This window comes from Phaseolus vulgaris, chromosome 8, assembly GCF_000499845.2.
Source record: "Phaseolus vulgaris cultivar G19833 chromosome 8, P. vulgaris v2.0, whole genome shotgun sequence".
Classification (NCBI taxonomy): Eukaryota; Viridiplantae; Streptophyta; class Magnoliopsida; order Fabales; family Fabaceae; genus Phaseolus; species Phaseolus vulgaris.
In genome coordinates this window covers 9,380,143-9,400,164 of record NC_023752.2, presented here as the reverse complement: position 1 = coordinate 9,400,164, position 20,022 = coordinate 9,380,143, and the positions used below count along the sequence as shown (strand labels likewise).

At 30.9% G+C, this 20,022-nt stretch overlaps 2 protein-coding genes across 4 annotated transcripts; one reads left to right on the top strand and one right to left on the bottom strand.

The window, feature by feature from the left end:
• The first annotated feature begins 1,286 nt into the window (after positions 1 to 1,286).
• LOC137824228 (protein DETOXIFICATION 44, chloroplastic) lies at positions 1,287 to 10,406 on the top strand. Of its 2 annotated transcripts, none has more exons than XM_068629765.1 (13): positions 1,287 to 1,574; positions 2,490 to 2,614; positions 3,050 to 3,208; positions 3,328 to 3,461; positions 4,362 to 4,497; positions 4,967 to 5,063; positions 5,164 to 5,264; positions 7,834 to 7,997; positions 8,478 to 8,549; positions 8,662 to 8,778; positions 9,261 to 9,356; positions 9,464 to 9,582; positions 9,836 to 10,406. In XM_068629765.1, the coding sequence occupies exons 1-13, from the start codon at positions 1,339 to 1,341 to the stop codon at positions 9,894 to 9,896; spliced, it is 1,617 nt and encodes a 538-aa protein (XP_068485866.1). In that variant the 5' UTR covers positions 1,287 to 1,338; the 3' UTR covers positions 9,897 to 10,406. The 2 variants fall into 2 exon arrangements, with proteins under 2 accessions (XP_068485866.1, XP_068485867.1); XM_068629766.1 differs by having other exon boundaries at positions 1,293 to 1,574; positions 2,493 to 2,614.
• A 495-nt stretch (positions 10,407 to 10,901) lies between these two features.
• LOC137826726 (uncharacterized) lies at positions 10,902 to 13,350 on the bottom strand. Of its 2 annotated transcripts, none has more exons than XM_068632823.1 (2): positions 13,095 to 13,350; positions 10,902 to 12,634 (listed from the first exon to the last, which is right to left on the bottom strand). In XM_068632823.1, exons 1-2 carry the CDS (start codon positions 13,118 to 13,120, stop codon positions 11,083 to 11,085), a joined length of 1,578 nt encoding a protein of 525 aa, XP_068488924.1. In that variant the 5' UTR covers positions 13,121 to 13,350; the 3' UTR covers positions 10,902 to 11,082. The 2 variants fall into 2 exon arrangements, with proteins under 2 accessions (XP_068488924.1, XP_068488925.1); XM_068632824.1 differs by having other exon boundaries at positions 13,030 to 13,193.
• Positions 13,351 to 20,022: the final 6,672 nt, after the last annotated feature.

Below are 20,022 nucleotides of genomic sequence, written 5' to 3'. Positions count from 1 at the left end.
ATTCTTATGTAATTCTTCATCAAGATTAGCTTAAATAAAAACGATTTCCAGATAATTCTGAAAGTCCTTTGATTTGTCAATCATATTAAGATAAAAAAAATTAACAAAATAAAATAAGCTTAACATAATAATTGAATTAAGTTTAAAGAAATAAGAAAATAAATATTCAGTTAGTAGTTAACAATAATGATCGTGTGACTGATTTAACAATTATGAATAACAATTAAAAAATTACCTGTTGAAGAGAGTACTTGATCTAAATATTAATTTACATTAATATTAGTCTAGCTCAAAAAATTACTTAGATTCTCAAATTCATTTTATGTCGTGAGTTAGACTTGATGTTGTTAAAAATTTAAAATTTAAACTAACATGGTTAAGTAAATTTGATTCAAAGTATGTGACTTGTAAGAGTTTATTTATTTTTTTCCATTTCGCATGTTAGAAATAATTATATATATTAATTTTCACAATAAATTAGTTCCTCTGAATTTATTTTAGAATTAAATTATAAATTTTTTTATGCATTAGTTCTCTTAAAACTAATTCCTTAAAAATATAAATGAGAAAGTGTAGTACATGTGTACATGTTAAGTTGTACTACTGTACTTTTTTAAAAGTGCAAGAGCTTGAGTGTACTGTTTTGAAGTAGAAATTTAGAAAGAAAGTAACATTAATTTTTTTTTTCTAGAGTATTTTAATATATTTTTAGAATTTAAAATATTTTTTTTCAATCACAACAATTATGAATAGAGGAACATCTTATAATAAAAAATAATAAAATTATGATCTTATATATTTATATTTACTTAAATTCAAACTAAAAGATCTAGTGTGAGAGAATGTCATGTAGTAACATATTTCTTTTCACCTATCATTTTCATCTTTTTTCTTCTTAAAAATTTAATACTAAAATTAATTTTTGAAATATATTTATTCTAAATTTAGAATATAATTAGCATGTTTAAAAATAATGTATTTTAAATTTAATTATATAAACATAAATATTTATATTTTCCCAAAACAACATAATTAAGTAAACTCATTTGCAAGACGAGTTTAGATTCTCCAAAATACACTATTTTTTTTTAAATTTAAAATATTTTTAAAATATTAAAATTAATATATTTAGAAAGTAAGTTAAGAAAAAAAAAACCAGAGAATCCAAATTTGTCGTGAACCCAGATATTTGTGACGAAAGAAATTCACTCAACGGTTATAAAATAAAAAATAAAAAAAAAAAAAAAATAAAAAATTAGAATAAAGATATGGTTATGCTTTGTTTGGCATTTCCACTCTCATTGATTAATTTCTGATTCTCATGCTCCAAATTCAGAAATGGCGTTTTCTCTCTCTGCTTCTTCTCTTTGCACACACTCTTTCAAATCCACCAACTTCAAATTGAAACCTCCCACTAAGCCTCATTGCTTCGCGCGTCTTCGTGTTCATGTTCCACCCAAAGCTTCTTCTCAGAACGACAATGCCAACACTGATTCCGTTGAAACTCCCTCCCTCCAACGCTCCTCCTCTAAACCGCCTCATGATTCATTTTCTTCTCCGCGTCGTCGTTTCAGGTACTCTTTCATCCTATAAGAACCTTTTTTTTTCTTTTGCAACAGTTGTCTGGTGTTACGAAGTTGATATCAAGTTTTTCAATTTTATAATTCAGGTCTGATTGTATATACTTCTCTCTCAGGACTTTCAGTAAAACCAAATAGGAAGGAAAAATAAAATAAATTTATCTGAAAACTAAACCAAAATGAAGTTTCCACAGCAGCTAATATGAGAGAGGTTTTGTGTCTGTGAAAATTTTAGCGTGAAGCTCATATTTTGTTTCTATTTAATTTAAATACTAAAGTCTAATGATATTTTCTTTCTATTTAATTTAAATACTTTGTAATCCAGTGATCCAATCATATATTATACGGTATTATATCTATAATCAATAACAATATATTTCTCGATTTTAAGTTCATAATATATACTAAAAAAACAGAAAGAAACTCACAAAGAGATAAAGATACCCAGAAGTGATTCCCATTTATATTAAAAGAACAAAGTAACTGTTTACATTGTATGTATAATTAAGCTGTAAAATTGTTTACTTTTAAAATAACTACTTTGAAAATTTACATGTAGAGTTACTTCTATTTGATTGACAGTGAATTATTTTTTGTATTAAAATTAAACTTTTTATGTCTATATATTTGTACATTGCGGCCTGAAGTTTGTTTCTCGGGTTTTGGGGTTTAAATTCGATAAATTGGTTGTTTATGCTTTGTTTTGGGATTTTTGTTGTGTGAACTAAACTTCATATTGATTTTCGACATTTTATTTATTTGTTTGTTCATTTACATATTTGGGGTTTCCAAAGTTGATGCTTGGTTTTTGATAAGAAATGGGTGGATTAAATTTGATGAATTTATCGTCTATGCTTTGTTTGAAGCATATATATTTACTTTGAAGTTTGTTTATTGGGCCATGAACAGTAGTGGCTGGTTTAAATTTGATGAACTTGGGATGGAGATAGTGCTCATTGCCCTCCCTGCTGCTTTGGCTTTGGCGGCTGATCCTATTGCCTCATTGATTGACACTGCGTTTGTTGGCCATATAGGTACTTATGTGGAAGTGAATTTTATGATCTGAGCTTTACTTTAACTAAGTGAAAGAAAAAAAGATTAATGAGTTAGCTGGCTGCAGCTTTTTATTCTGAATTCTGAAAGTAGTCTTTGGTTGGTGAGATGTTTTCCTGTAGTCGTTTTCAATTTTTACTACTACTAATTACAATTTTACAGAACATATTTGTTTCCCGTTTTAATATTTATAAATGGTGAAAAAAATTTAAATCTTATTTTTGTTATTTCTAATACAAATCCTCAAAACCAGGAAACAGATTTTGTAATAATTGCACAGCTTTTTCTTAAACCAAGCAAACCTTTTACTCGTGGTAGCAAGTGTTCGCTTTTCTGGTTCTTTTTGTTCTGACTTGGATTGATAAATAATTACTGTTGAAGAGATAATTCTCCCTTAATCAAATTTCTCTATGCAGGGGCAGTTGAATTGGCTGCAGTTGGGGTTTCAGCTTCTGTGTTTAATCTTGTGTCAAAAGCATTCAACGTTCCATTACTTAATATTACTACATCCTTTGTTGCGGAGGAGCAGGCACTGATTAATAAGGAAGTAGAGTCCAGTCCAAAAGATGGAAATGGTTGGTATCAAATTTTTTTAGTAATGTCTACTTTTCCTGGACCCGGTTGTAATTTTATTTTGTTCATATGTATCTACTAATAGTTTTGATCTCATGTGGGTGCTATCATGATTTCTCAGGCAAGTACCAAAGCAAGAAGCTCCTTCCTTCAGTGTCAACCTCTTTAGCACTTGCTGCAGCTCTTGGCATTGCGGAAACTGTGGCTCTTACCCTTGGCTCTGGCATTCTTATGAATATCATGGGTATACCTGCTGTATGTCATACTTGGCTAATCATTTGATCCATACATTATCTCATATAAGTGATGTTACGTTTCTTTATGTTATAATTTCTTCTGACTATTATTTACTGGGCTAAACAAATCCACCCACTCAGCACAAAGAAAAGGAAAAAAAAAACGAATCATTATCTATGAACATTTGAAGCACATGTATTTATTCAGGTTTTGATCTAAATGTCTTCGGACAACCTCCGTTTGGCAGATAAATCTATCATGAAAAATCTATCTTAACTGAAAGCAAAATTTCAGGTACAGCTAATATTTTGAACTTAAATATGAGGTTTGCTTATGAACTTGTAATCAATTGCACGCAAGCGTGTTTTATTACTTTTATGTTGTATAATATTGCAAACAATTTTTTTTTCTTACTCTTATTTTATGCTGTGTAGTGGTGTATAATTTTTATGAATTATCTGAATGTTGGAAAACATAAAAACAAGAGATTTTCAGATGTAGACTTGTGTTTTGTTTTAAGATAGCTTTTAATTGGTATATGAAATGTGTTTGGGGTAGCTCTTTTGTGTTCTGTAACAATTTTGAATATTTTAAACACCAATTATGTTCTGTATTTGTAGCCTACCTGTTAATTCTCCGTGATTCAACTTTTGAGAAACATAACAGTAACAATTAATATCAACAATATAAATACACAATTTTCCTTTGCATTCATTAGCTATCAGTCTTATGGTATCCACAGCAAGAAAATTCACATATCCTATATCCTTTTTTTTTTCTGTTGGTTTGGGTGTCATGAAATTGAAAAAGAAAAACATTTTTTTGGCTTCTCTTCATGGGCACCTGGTTTTATATAGTTGGGTTTTACATGTATAATCTTGTTTGCATTTTTTTTTTCAATTTTTGTATGCTGTACAGGATTCTCCTATGCGTGGACCTGCTGAGCAGTTTCTTTCATTGAGGGCCTTTGGTGCTCCAGCAATCGTGCTTGCATTAGCTGCACAAGGCACCTTTCGTGGATTTTTGGATACAAAGACACCTCTATATGCTGTTGGCAAGTATTTCAGCAGCATACTCTCTTTCTCTACTCATGTTACGTACAGATAAAACTAGCGACGAAGTATTCCTTTACCAACAGTACTTTCTCAATAATTTTAATTGACAAATATGAAGTTTTTATTAATAATAAATAGTTAAATTTTGACAAGAAATTAACACTTAGCATGCCTTTTTGAATCAGGAAAAGAGACAAAGTTTACATTTTTTTTAATTTTAAATTACAAACAAGTATCCATTCGGGAAGATGACCCATGGTAAAAGGAAAATATGTAATGGGGAATGCGTGATTATGTAATGGTTTTATATAAATTGACAGTGCAATTTGGCTGACAGCTTCATGCTTTTACATTGCAAAGTGCTCCACGCAGCCTTGTTAATGTTGATGTGTACTTGTGTAGAAATAGGATTACACATGTCTTGTTTTGCTTGACGTGTAAATAATGAAGGCTTGTCTTGGAATGCAGGCGCGGGAAACTTTCTTAATGCCATATTGGATCCAATATTAATATTTCTTTGTGGCCTTGGTGTTAGTGGAGCTGCAGTTGCTACTGTGATATCTGAGTACGTCAATGATGTGGTAAACTTAGTTTTATCTGTGCATTTGCACACATCCCTTAATTCATGTGATCTTATTTTAACCGAATTTGTCCGTTTTCACCAGATACTTAATAGCTTTCATTCTGCTATGGAAATTGAGTGACAAAGTGCTGCTAATTCCTTTTGAATTTAATGGGAGAAGATTTTTTAGCTATCTGAAATCCGGTACGTCTCTCACAATTAAGTTCAATTTTTGCTTCGGCTGTCCTTGCCCTTCAATGAAAGTTGGTAATGGTAATGAAATGATCAAAATTGATTGATATTGGAAAGCAGCCTTAATTGTTGTCACTCCTAGCTTGCCTTAGTCATAGCATCTTTGGGGGCTGCTCTATTTGTAACTTTAAAGGTGGTGGTTTAGTCTCATATCGACTAGAGATATGACTTATGTTAGCTATATTTTACTATATGGGTCTAGGCTCATCTCTATGCAATGCAATGTACATTCTATGTATAATATGTTCCTTTATTGTACTTGTGACACACAAAGATTCCATCTATAACTATCTATCATTTATTTCTAGACGGTATCTAGAGCCTAGTTGAATACTTGCCCTCCTGGTGGACTGACTATCCATCAATGCCAATTTTTTTTCCAAAATTAATGTTTTGTTCCGATTTTTGGCACCCTCTTAATGTTGTGCCTCTTTTGTTGCCCCTTCTACACCATTTTCGGCATTGTCATCTACTTTCTAACCGGTGACCTCACCATTAGAGTTGCCTTGCCTAGGCGACCATTGTGTTGTGAGACTCAACCATAAGAGCAACCACTTGCCCTTATGTGTTCCTGGAAATAAAGGTACTTATCTTTTCATCCATCATTGGCAACTATGCATGCATGGCAGCGTGTTCAACCACTTTTCCAGTTGATCTCACCAGTGTCAGACTCGCCTTAGTGTCATCTCCTTCAATTTGGTCTTGGCTTCTTGGTTTGGACATGTTTTACGTATCTACGTCAAGCTTTGGCTTAAGGGGAAGGATTATGTTGATCACCTCACCTAGACAATGGCCTCCATTGACGTAAAAGATCACCCTTGATAGTTGAAAATTGATGCCTAAGTTTGTAGTGTTCTTAAGTCAACTATTCATCCCTCCCTGAAGCTGTTTTTCATGCCCATGACACTTGTGTTGGGGTTTAGGAATAGATCCGGTTGCTGCACACGAATGATGCTCAATGCCTCAATGGTGTTTGCCAAAGTCTCTTGAGTATCATCACCCCTAGACGACGTGACAGCCTCATGGCTCAAAATTTAGGCAAAGTCCATGGTCTTCTACATGACTTTAATGAACTATTACCCCTCTTGCCATTTCTGCCCAAGAAGTAGATCTAAGTCAAACCTTCTTTACATTGATGGTGTTGTATGGGCTTCTTGATGAGTATTCATCAATTCGTGGTCATATTATGGGTCTTCAATTCTGCCCACACCGAGCAGTGCTTGATCCACCCCATTTCATGTATCGTGGAAGTTATCACCTAACATACCTTCTTTTGTCCCTTTCGTGATTCCTCTGCATTGGTATCTCTGCGTGATGACTATAATTGCTCTTGCAATCAAGAACGATGGTTTCCAAATAAGATCATTACCACAAACTCCGTCACACAATTGATTGGTGTTATACCTTGTATGATCACCCTTGTCGATTGTTGCTGCTCAGGCTACCACCCCTGTTCCTTCTGCAGATTCTGGTGTCATTCCCATTAATAGTTTTGGACTTTCGACTCTTTTCTGGTCTTCAAATGGTATTAGGAAAGTCAAGCCTCCAATTCCACTACTTCTATTGTGCACACAGGCACTTCATTTGTAGGTCTCACTCCCTCCACCTCTCTTAGCTCTTGGGTCCTTGATTTTGGTGCCACCGATCATATATTTGGTAATAAATTTATTTTTTCTCATCTCTTTTCACTTATGGTTTCTACCCTTTATCACTACGACTAATGGCTCCCGAGCCCCCTCTTATGGTGTTGATATTATCCATCTTCTCTCTTTTCTCTCCATTGACAATGTCTTTTATGTCCCCGAGTCTATTTAATTTATTATCCCTTAATTGTCTCACCCATTCTCTTGATTGTCTTGTTTCTTTTCTTAAATATTTTGTTTTCTTACAAGACCAAAGTTGGGGACGAATGATTGGTATCAGATATGAGTCTCCCGGACCTTACCAATTACAAACTTCTGCTCATGCTGGCTCAATGATGGATTCGCCTTCTCTCTTCCATGTTCAATTGGGCCTTTCTAGTTTTCTAAGATTCAACTTCTTGTATCATGTTTGTCTAAATTGTATACTCTGTTTCGAAAATTGCGTCAATTAGGAAAACATAGCAGTAGTTGTTTTTCTTAGAGTGTTTCTAAACGAGTTTTGTCTCCTTTTTGCATTAGTTCACTCAGATATTTTGGGACCCGAGTCGTATTAGGTCTACTTTAGGATTACAATATTTTTTAACTTTCATCGGTAGTTATTCTCAAAGTAATTGATTGTTTTTAGTGGAAGATCATTTTAAGGGTATTTTGAAAAAGTAATACAATTCTTAAAAAAATTAGTGTCACTAACTGAATTGATTAATTTTCTTAATTCCTGTAAATTAGTTAATAGAGTTTTATTATAGGGATGTAGGGAGTATGATTTCATTAGCTTGAAAATGTTTTGTTTGGTTAATAATTTCTATAACTGGACACAGTGCAGTATGTGAGTTAAGGAGCAACACAGAATGTTTACTTTTGACTATCGCATTTTGTAGGCGGTCTTCTTACTGCTAGGACTTTGGCTGTGTTTATAACTGTGACACTTTCAACATCTGTGGCCGCACAGCAGGGCCCTATACCTATGGCTGGTCATCAAATTTGCATGCAAGTTTGGTTGTCTGTTTCTTTGCTCACTGATGCTCTGGCACTTGCTGGTCAGGTTAGAAAATTATATTGCATTGGACTATAAATTGCATTTTGTTTGGACACACCAAGGTTATACCAGTTTTAATGATCAATAAATATCTCAAGGGCACGTCCTCTCACCTGGTTTCAAAATCGCATGAATTTAGAAGAATAAAATTTATAATATGAAATCCATTATGGTGAACATTTGAGGGCTTTCCCTTACCATATCAGGCAAATTAGGGGGCATTCCATTTTACATGATGAGCACTTTTCCATTTCCCAAGATACTGAAATGGTATTAACAAGAAATAAGAAATACAATACTGTACCATATCCTCCAACATTACCCAAAAAAGAAAGCAGTTGGCAAGGATTGGAAGAATTGACTCTGTAAATTGTAGAATTCATATTATTTGAAGATGTCATCTAAACAAACTATCTCAAACTTATAGGTCCTTGAAATTATTTTGCTGCAACTTACCTGTCATGTTAAAATGACATTTCTTTACAGGCACTTCTTGCCAGTAGTTACTCCCTGGGAAATTATAAACAAGCACGCCGTGTTATATACAGAGTGATACAGGTTTTCACCAGAAATTGCTTTCTTCTTTCTTACACATACCTTCTTTTAGTGAGATTGGAACTTATACTGACCCAGAATTCTTTTCTCCTACTCTATTTTACATGTTAAACAGATTGGTTTAGGAGCAGGAATCAGTTTGTCTATTATCCTATTCTTTTGGTTTGGATCATTTTCTACTTTATTTAGCACAGATTCTGAAGTTGTGGATGTTGCTCGGTCAGGTATATGGGTAAGAAACCACAGTTTTGCTGAAAGAAACTTTTATTATCATTTTGTAGGCTTTCTATGCTACTCCCAATTAGCTGTCCTGGATTTAATCAGACACTCAGCCTGACAGAAGTGGGTCTGTCAGGCCAAGTCATGAGTGTCAACTCCAAATTGAAATCCTTATGTTTGAAAGCATTATAGGGCATTTTCTAGGCAACAAGTTCGTTCAGGAAAGTAGAAGAATGTATTTCATTTGGATGTCTGTGTCTATTGTTTTTTTTGTCTGATTGTTCTTCCTCTAGTGTGGATATTATATACCTTGAAAGCTGATGTTTTTGGACAGTATCAGAATTTTTGTGATGGATGGGTATTTATTTAAGCCATGATAACTTTTTAGTATAACTAATAAATATTTCATTATATGCCGTGCAATTCTTCATTCTTTCTGTGGAAGCATGTATACACAAGTCATTTGGCATATCTGATATTTAGTTACACATGCAGTTTATTGCTGGATCTCAACCAGTGAATGCTTTGGCATTTGTCATTGACGGGCTTTATTATGGGGTATCAGACTTTGGATACGCTGCTTACTCAATGGTATTTGCCTAGTTCAATGATTGAAAGATAGTTACTCATTGTGATTGTTTCCTATTAACTCATTTTCTCGTGTCCTTTTTTTTTATTTCGGCTTTTGTTTTGGGTAGGTGCTGGTTGGACTAATTTCTTCAACTTTCCTTCTGGTGGCTGCTCCAGTAGGGCTTCCTGGAGTCTGGACTGGATTGTTTATCTTCATGGCTTTGCGTGTTGCAGCTGGAGTTTGGAGGTGAAGTATTTAATTCATTTTGAAATTTGAATGTGATAGTTGGGGAACTTCATATTTGTGTATTTTGACCCGTTAGTTCTACTCATTCAAATCCTAGCTCAAAGAGCAATGACAAAATGATATAAGTAGCATTTTTTACTTTTTGTTCTCTCCTATCTTGATTTTTCTATTCGGGAGGTGTAGGGTACTCTATGCATAACACTAGCAAAATTTTCTTTAGTTTTTGTTGAGTTAATATTTTTCTTTTCTTAAGGCTGAGCAGCAAAAGTGAGCCTTGGGATACAATCTGGCATAAAGACGGAGCGGAAGAATGACTAATATGCATTCAAAAAGTCATGTATTCATAAGTTCCAACCATAACCAAGGATGATGAGGACATGACTTGTTGATTTGATTTCAAAGAGCTCTAATATGCGGACACTAAATCCTTGCAATTAAAGAGAGAATCCAGCATGACAGCAGGAAAATAGTAAATTATTAAAATGTCTCAGCAATTGCTGCATACCGATTGCCAAAATCTCGCTGATACAAGTAGATACTGAATGACCATCAGAACATGGAAGGAGAAAATGGTTAAATGACCAGTTTACAGCTTAGAAGGGGAGTCTTCTTGACACTCGGGTTTTTGTTCAAAATTTGTATTTATTGCTAAATTGTGCAGAATTTTCTATATTTTCATTGGTAAAGACTGCAATGTAGGTGAACATAGGTACTTTGAATTGTCCATTGCTGCTATTTAAGTGGGTATGTATTATATATATGCACTATGTACAACTTTGTTAATGGTTATCATTAATTTTCAAGCTATTCACATTATTCATTCAGTGGTATTTGCTATTAACGATTTCATTTACATCTGGTTAATTTTGTTTCATTATTACTTATTTTTATTAATGAACGTCAGTGAGCGGTTATTAAGTGAATAGTTATTATTAACTTTAAGTAGTCAATAGTCATTAAGGTTTTCATCAAAGACAAGTTTAACAATCGTATAAAGAAGTTAAATGAATTTTCTGTTTAATTAAAACTAAAAATTAAATTATTCTTGAAAAAAATTTAACCTTTTAATTTTAAGATTGAATGTTAATTCTTCTTTGTATTAATTTTCAAACATGTTTCAAATAATATTGAAGATAAATTGAAATCTTTAGGTGGTACATCTAATTTTTGGAAAAATTAAACCTTGAAAGAACTGACCCCACCATTGTCTAGACCAAAAACTAGTGCTTATAATAAAATAAAAATATGCCTTTTGTACTAAAAACTCAAAGTATGCACTACGATAGCGATGGCCTTTTGGCGTATATGAACATTTGGAGTGGATTAATCATATCATTGTTCAACATTTATAATTTATAACATGATACAAAATTCTTACTACAAAGTCTCTACAGTGAATGAGAACGGAAACATAGCTTATTGAATCGCCAAGGTGGGGAAAAACATGCTATAAGTAACACCACCACAGCGAAAAACAAACACTACAAGTCTTTAGGAATACTAAGATCCTATTTGTGGAAAGCATACATCAAGTAACTTCTGCTCTTCCAATAAGCCAAAATCATAATCAGGATTTAAGAAGCTATAATCATAACCCACTTCCAAGTCTGCAAACTGCATATTATTCCAATGCTCAGGAAGGTAACCACCAAGTTTGTGTAGCTGTTGAGAAAGATCACACAACTTCCTACTATGGCCAGAACTAAATCCAGGTAGGGAATTTCTGCTTGTGTTGATGTTGTTCATAGCATCAATTTGGGACATGCTTTCAATTGGTCCAACAGTGCCACCACCAAACATATGAATTCCCTGCATTGAAGGATAATTGGAATCCCCAACTACGGGTGCCTGATTCTTGTAATGAATAGAATGTGCTTTCAGCTTGCATTCCAAACACTTCAGCTTAGTTCTCATCTCATCAAAATGTTCAGTTCTATAAGGCTCATGTGGTGTCTGATCATGACTAATCTTTAAGCACTTGCTGTGACATAGCCCCAGGATTTCAGAAATTACTTCCTCGGTATGTTTTCTTGCTATAGATACCTCAGTTTGGGTGTTATTAAAGTGCTCAGAATGTGGTCTTGTATTGCTATCTGGCAGCATGTTATGCATATATCCAAGGCAATGGTTGCTGCAGCTTAACTCACATGATTTTAAAGTTTCAACTGATTCTGCTCTTGTTTCTTCACTCTTCTCCACAATGTCATGTTCAGCAGCATCAGAAGAGCTGCAGTAGTTAGCTCCTGTATTCATGGGTATCTCCACGGGCTCCTTTTGCAAGAGATTATTACCCTTTTCACCTAGGCCAGAATTTTTCAAAACCCTCTCCAATTCTCTGTCTATTCCTTCACTTTTTTCAGGCATTTCAGACTTAATATTCTTCAAATTTATTTGACATTGTTCAAATCCAGTTGTCGTTTCCTTCAAGTCCTCTATTGATTCATCAGCGACACAACCTCCTGAAAGAACCTGTTTCTCTTCTGTTACCTCAAAGACACCAATCTCAGAAAACCTTGGTTTCTCTTCATGAGGCTGATGAAGGTTCCTTTCCAACTCAGCTTTTGCAACATCATCATCATTCTCCGAAGAATCACTTGGTGATTTTTTATCACATCCACTAGATGATGATCCATTAGAGTCTACTGGCTCCACAGAAGGCTCGGGAAAATTCAAACGGGCAGAGGGGCCGTACATGGCCTTGGCAGCTTCATCATAAGCAAGAGCAGCTTCAAGTGCAGTGGAGAAAGTACCAAGCCAAAGCCTATTTGCTTTTTCCCCCACAAGCTTTCCATTGATTGGCTCGCGAATCTCAGCAACCCATTTTCCCCAAATTCTCTGCCTCACACCTCTGAACTTGCAATCGGAGTTCTGAGGCCCTCCCTTACCTCTCATGCACCCTTTTCTCGACCCTTTTGCAGGAACTTTGTGAATCACTTCCGCCCCATTTTCCCTTGACCCAAGTTGTTGCTGCCTGTTATACTCCTTCCACTTTTCAAGAGTGTTTTCCACAGAATCATTTCCACTACTGCGTCTCTTGCGTGATTTCCTCTCCCTGCACCCATTCCAGCCATCAAATAAACAACATTAACAATTTTGCACTCAACTTTCTTCAACAAACCGTCAGCTATGTTTACAAAACAAAGAAATTTTTATATAGAAACATATAAAGAAGTATAACAAAGCTTATGCAGTAATCACAAATTGTGTATTTAGCGTATGACATGATAGCGTAAAACATTTTATGCTGTCGTCCAATCACATATCGATATACATCATAAATCTATAACAATTTTCTTAGAAATTATAGCAACAATACCATGATTTTTATGCACGATATTTGATTGGGTGGCAGAAAGTACACCAATTTTTTCTTAACTGGATTGATTACAAAAAAAAAGGTAGCACAAAGAAAAAGGAAGGATGAAATGAAGAAACTAGAATAACAACCAGATAGAGTTTGGATGAAATGGAAGAGCAGCAAATTGAGATGAACGAAGAAGTTAGCAACTGACCCAGAAACGTTAGTATTAGTCTTCATGCGCTTTTGCTATTGAAGAAGCATGTAGCATGCAATATGGTTCCTTGTAGTAGTTGGTGTTGCAATGGAATATGAAAAATTTAGTAGCAATTTGTGTTGCAGGGTTTTAGAGGGGTTTTGGATTTTCTTATGTTGCGGCTGTTTGATTTGGATGTTTGTGTGCTTTGTCACTGCAATCGTCATGCTTGACTTGTTGTCTAAGAAAAAGCTCAACATTTCAATTTGCATTTGGAAGAGAGAAATTGGGATTGGTAGGTGTAGATAGCTATGATGACGTGGCACTCTTTCACATGCTAATGGCGAGGCTGATCACCATCTGGGGTTCTGACACGTGGCGCCAATTGTTTCATGGTGGCAACTCCGTAGAAGCTTTCTTCATTGCGAAGTGCTCTTTTTCTATTTGGTATTGTTTCCTGCAACTCCTCACTTATCCATAAGCCTCTTTATTTTTTTATTATAATATTTTTTCAATTGTATCTTATTTTCAAATTTCACTTTATTTTTTCTAAAACACATTCATATTAATCTTCACAATTGTTCTATCTTTAGCCTGGCTACACCCTATGCTAAGAAATCATATTATTAATAAAAAATTTGTTCATAACATTTTTTTAAATCATGCATCAAAAGATTTTGTTTATCCATACTATTAAAGATAGGACCCGTGTTACTTTCAAAAAAATTATTATAAATTTAGATGTGGATAGAAATTGAGTATAAAAAAATATTATTTTAGTTATAAAGCCATGTACTTAATTCTATTTGAAACATTTATTAAATATTTTAAATTTTTAAAAAATAGTTATATAGATAACAAAACAAAAGACACATTATATATTGTGAATGAATATGTATAGAAGTTATTTATACACTATTATTAATCGCTAGTTAGATAAGTGTTTTCTAATAGTTAATATTCTAAGCATAAATGAATAATTTATAATAATATATAATGGATTATCCTATGCATAATTCCTTTTTTTTAAAATTAACTTTTAAATATAATTATTTTCTTCTCATAAGATGTACAAGCGTTTCATTTAGTTTTATCTTTCAATATGTCAAACATCAAATAATAAAAAAATGACTTTTATTTTTATAAATTTCAGTTATAGTATTTAATAATAACTTTTTTAATTCTTTTAAAATGTAAACACACTAATACAAATAAATTTTTTTATGCTAGGTATCGATAATACTTACAACAGGTGTAAATTTTATATATCAAATTACACGATCTTATAAAATTTTAAGTGATAAGTATCGTTAAATGTTATGTCCTATATCAACAAACTATTCACTTATGTCTTAAATGACTATAATTTTATTAAATCTTTTTCTGTCTTCTACTTTACAGGAAAAAAATAGGTAATTTGAGTATTTTATCATCATTTTCAATATAAAAAATATTTTTCTTCTCCATTTTTACATTTAAAGAGTATAAACTTTTTTTTCATCCTCATCTTTATTGAGAAACTAGTATATCTCTATCCGAACTCACGCATGTACTTGTCTTTTATTATTTTAAATATTAATTAAATATTTTTTTTTTATAAAAAAAATAAAAACAACAGAAAAAAATATAATATTATCAAATATTTAACATAATACACATTTTTTTTAACGTCAAATAACAAGAAAGAAATCATAATGGCATAAATATCAAATAACAATTATATAAAGATAAAATAATTATAAAAAATAGTAAAAATATCAAATGTATGATCTAGAAATACCTTATGAAACAAATGATGAAAGAGAAGTTAATATAAGTTTTTAGGTTACCTAATAAATTAAAAATATTTTATTAATTTAAATCAGGGACGAAAATGAGTATTGGGACGATATGGATACAGAGTATATATGTACACATTCATCCATATTCTCATACCTAATTTAAAAAATTGGGTATTATCAATACCCATATTTGTAGCTAGTCAACGAAGGGATTCTCTATCAAAATTGAAACGTGGTATGACAATACCAGCACATGGACGAGTTCATTTATCATCCCTACTTCCCTTGTCTAGTATTTCAATGTATCATTTTTTCTTTTCACTTTTATAATCCTAATTGTAATAAATTATATACTAGAATTTCAAAATGTTATGGATAAGTAATCCTTATAATAAAAGGGATACAAATGCTATCATACTTTGTGTCTTTATCACCACGTATGACACCTTTCATGAAAGCTAATCTTTTATGTCAGTCCTCTACTTTTCAAGGAACAAGTTCTCCTTCTTGTCATTATCATATTGTATTTACAATATGTTCAACATATAATGAAGTAACCACAAATGGGATCAAACCAACCCACAAAAAGAAAGAGAATAAATTCTTTGAAAAAAATATAAAAAAGGAAACAAATCACTTTGAGTCCTGAAGAAGAATAGTTGTATGATTCAAAGGTGATGATATCTAAAGATAATTGTGAGGAGGTATGTATTATTGAAAATTTACTCATTGCATTGAGAAAGTGAAAAATATCATGTGTTAAATATCTTATTTCTTAACATGTTTACAATGACAATCTTTCTCATTAACATCAAAGCTTTATTGTTGACATTTACCATAAAAATTCCTACCTCAAATCAAGAAGCATGAAACATTGCATGCAAGTCATGACAAAGGAGATGAATGCAAGTCATGACAACTGGAAGATGATTAACAAACCAAAAGACAAAAGGGTTGTAAGGTGTAAATTGATATTTATAGTGAAATATAAAGGTAGATGAAACAATAAATAAATATAAAGTTAGATTGGCTACAAAGGGATACACTCAAATTTTTGAAATTGACTAAGAGGAAATATTTTCTCTAGTAATAGATAAATACAAGGTGTTCTTACTCTAACAACTAATTTCAGATGGACTTACACAAGTTGGATGTGAGAGTGTGTTTCTTTCATGGAGCTTTAGAAAAATAAGTATATATTAAGATTCCTCAATAGTTTGAAACTCATAACAAAAGAAATAAGGTATATCTCCTAAATAAGGTTTAATATGGTCTTAATAAATCTCCAAGAACATGGTTTAAGAAATTTATGAATGCAAGGATATTCTTAGGATACAAGTTAAACCAAGGATATCACACTTTATTCACAAACTACCAGTGTTATAGGTAAACTCACTATATTATTGGCCTATGTGAACATATGATTATTGTAGAAAATAATGAAATAGAGAAAATTGACTTTAAAGAAAAAAATGATAACCTAATTTTAAATGAAAGACCTGAAAAAAAAAATCAACTACTTTCTTAAAATAGAAGTTCCTTATTTTAAAAAGCGGGTTTTCGTCTTTCAAATAAAATATTTACTTGATCTCCTTAAAACAATAAGTTGGAGTGTAAAACGTTAAGAGTTCCTATGACCAAAAATCATAAAACTAAAAGTGAAGATAACTCTCATGTAGAAAAAACTCAATATCAAATATTTATATGAAAACTTATTTATTTATCACATGAGACTAGAAATTGCTTATGCGATTAGTGTGATAAACCAATTTATATATGTTCCAATAGAAAGATACATGTAAGTACTTAACAAAATTCTTCAGTACTTAAAGTCCAGGGAAAAGATTATTTTCCTAAAAGGATAACACTTTGACCCTGAAGATTTATATTGATATAGACTATGCAAATTTTGTTACCAACTGAAAATCTACATTTGCATACTATATGTTTTTTTTGGAGAAATAACGTGAAGAAGAAGATAATAGGATAACGCATTATAGTAAAAGTGAAATTTTGAGTTGTTGCTCAAGGTATGTATTAAGGATTCTAGATGAAAATTATACTAGATGAGCTTAAAATAAAGATGATATCTTTATATAATTTTATGATAACAAGTTAATCATAAACATTGTGCATAATTCAGTGTAATACGATAAAACCAAATATATTGAAATTAACAAACATTTCATGAAAGGTAATCTTAAAAAAAAATATTGTGATTAGAACTCACGTCACTACAAGACTTTAAATAGTAAATATTTTTAAGGATTTTCCAAGGTAGATTCTAGGATACTATGGGAATGTTATATATTCTTTTACTAAATTGGGGACAATGTTGTAAATTACAAATCATTAGGATAAAAATATCATCAATATTTTCAAAATAATTAAAGGGAAAATATCTTTAGAATCTTCCAAATTATTTTAGTACATTTTTATTTTCTTATTTTAAAGAGTTTGACTAAGAATATAATTTGTGTAACTGTTATCAATCATTATTTTATTTTTTCAGTTCAAGTGCAATCATCCTATTAACTAATTGAACATCAAAATACCAAATCAAAACAATATCAAAATAATTCAACTCAAACTAATACATCTTATACAACTCTAGAGTTTACATAAACCTAATATATTACTCAATTACATTGGCCTGATACAAAATTTTATCACTAGATAATATATGTCAATCATACTTTTGATATCCTTATCAAACTATACTCATTCCAAATCAATCTCATATTTGTACCACAATAGTTCATTCACATAGACTTATCAAATTAAATATCCATTCTTATAATGAGTAATTTTTTTACATATGAATTAAATTAGGTTAGTTTTTCTTATTTTAACTTATATGCTTCCCATATAAATTAAAAAATATTAAAAAAGTTCTAACTTGTTTCTAGTCTGATTCAAAAAAATCAAATAGTAAAATTAGATTTCACTAAATTTTTTTTATTAAATATCAATTAATTTAAAATCATAAAATAATTAGTTATTATATATACTAAATTAGATAGTATTTTATAAATTAAAAAATTATTAATATCTAAAATAAATTATATTATTAATAAAAATTTATAATTTTTAAATTAGTTTTTAACATTTAATTATTAAGAAATTTTAATTATTAATTACTTTAAATTTTAAATTGTTAGTAATTAAAATATTTATTTCAGCTTACTGCATATGCAACCAACTAAGCCATTCATATATCCGAAAATATCAGTAAATAGCTAAATATTGATGAAAATAACCTGAAATCAATATTTGATTGGTTTAAATTGTCCTAAAATTATGGGTTCCATGAAAGAAAGGAAAGGAAATATCAAAAAAATTTGGGAGAAATAATTTTTTTGTATAAATTTTGAAAAGATAAATATTTTATAAAAATAAAAAGAAATTTATTTTATATTATATATAACTTTGACAACTTTTAAACATAAAAAATTGGATAAAAAAGTATTGGAAAATATTACATTAAATTTGAAAACATTTTAAGTAATAAAAAGTATTATATTACAAAAATAAATATTTTTATTCAATCTTAAAAGCAAATATTAGAAGACATACAAATAAAAGAAACTCATTTTAAAAAATGTATATTCTTTTTAAATATATGAAATGTTTTTTTGAGTACTATCGACAATTATTATAATTTTATATATTACAATTATTTTTACTTGATATTAACCTAATAGTTTAATATATTTGTTAGTAAAATATTAGAAATACATACAATTTTTTTTAAATATAGGTTGATAAATTTCGATTTCTCACAATTTTTATACACAACTATGTGAATAATCAAAGGGCACATAATCCATCTTACATACCCAACTACCTAAACTCTATGATATTTTAAATTGTAATTTTACATTCCAAAATGAAAGAGGATTATCCAAATTTGTTATAAAATACATAAAGAAAAATACCCTAAAACTCCAAGCAGTTCCTACTTTGGGGGATAAAAGCTAGAGGCTATGAAGGCCATGATGACCTTATTGATTAATGGTGATTAGTGAACATTGTTGATTAATGGTGATTAGTGAACATTATTGATTAATGATGATTAGTGAATCTTGTTGATTAATGGTGATTAGTGAAACTTGTTCTCCCACTTACTTTCCTTACCATTCAACAAAAACCAATTACTTGACTTGGTCTACACCTCTATGCATCTCCCATTTTATTATCAATTATCTCTCTCCCAAACTTTTCTCTTTTTCTCTCTCCTTTTCCATTCTCTTCCATCTTCTTCACATCTCAATTCTTTTCATCATCAATAATAGGTCTGCTTCTCAATGGAGTGTCTTTCTTTTGGGTTTACTTTGAGCCTTCTTTTCTATATATTTATCTCATCATTTCATTCAAAATACTTTAAATGTTTAGTATTTTTTTTTCTTTTGTTTTATAGCCACATGATCCATGGCCTTATCATTGATAATTGGTGTCAATTGTGATGTTATGCAACAACTTTCTAGATAATTTTTTTGAAGCTATGCATAACACCTTAATTTAATCAGAATTTTCACTCTCTATTAATTAGAAGTGAGTTTAGTTTAAATCTTTAGATGTATTAGCACCCCTTGTTTATGAACAAATAGTTTATTTGTCTCTCTTAAAGCGTAAGAGAGTTAGTTTTTTTAAGAGTATATATTTATTTTTAAACAAGTATATGCATGTTACTAAAATGTAATTTAGCTGTCTGATGAGTGTGTATATGGATTAAATTAAATTTCAATTATAATACCTATAAATAATTTGTATTTTAATAATAATAATATACTTATCCAATACAAAAGATAAATATGAAAGATAAAAAGGAACTTTAAATAATTTTATTTAAGTTTATTTGAATAATAAGAATAACTTAATTTTTTAATCATCATCTGTTTAATTTCGATGCTAGTAAAAATATATATTAAAATGCTCTGAAGGTGAATTTATTATAACTTCAAGCTTCTTTTGTGGAAAAGGATAATTAAAATGATATCATTCATTGTCTATGCTTTCCCTGGTCATCATACCTGAAAATTCTGCATTCTGAACATCAATTTAAATTTTCTGAATTTAAGAAAAAGATATTTTCTCCATATATTATTTGAATATGAGAGACATATCCAATCATCTAACTTAGTGTTTTATGTTGACAGTCAAAA

Coding starts and splice junctions, on each gene's coding strand:
- LOC137824228 (XM_068629765.1), top strand. CDS start 1,339: ATGGCGTTTTCTCTCTCTGCTTCTTCTCTTTGCACACACTCTTTCAAA. Junction 1,575..2,489: donor TCTCCGCGTCGTCGTTTCAG/GTACTCTTTCAT, acceptor GGCCATGAACAG/TAGTGGCTGGTTTAAATTTG. Junction 9,583..9,835: donor GTTGCAGCTGGAGTTTGGAG/GTGAAGTATTTA, acceptor TCTTTTCTTAAG/GCTGAGCAGCAAAAGTGAGC.
- LOC137826726 (XM_068632823.1), bottom strand. CDS start 13,120: ATGAAGACTAATACTAACGTTTCTGG. Junction 12,635..13,094: donor ACTAATACTAACGTTTCTGG/GTCAGTTGCTAA, acceptor GAATGGGTGCAG/GGAGAGGAAATCACGCAAGA.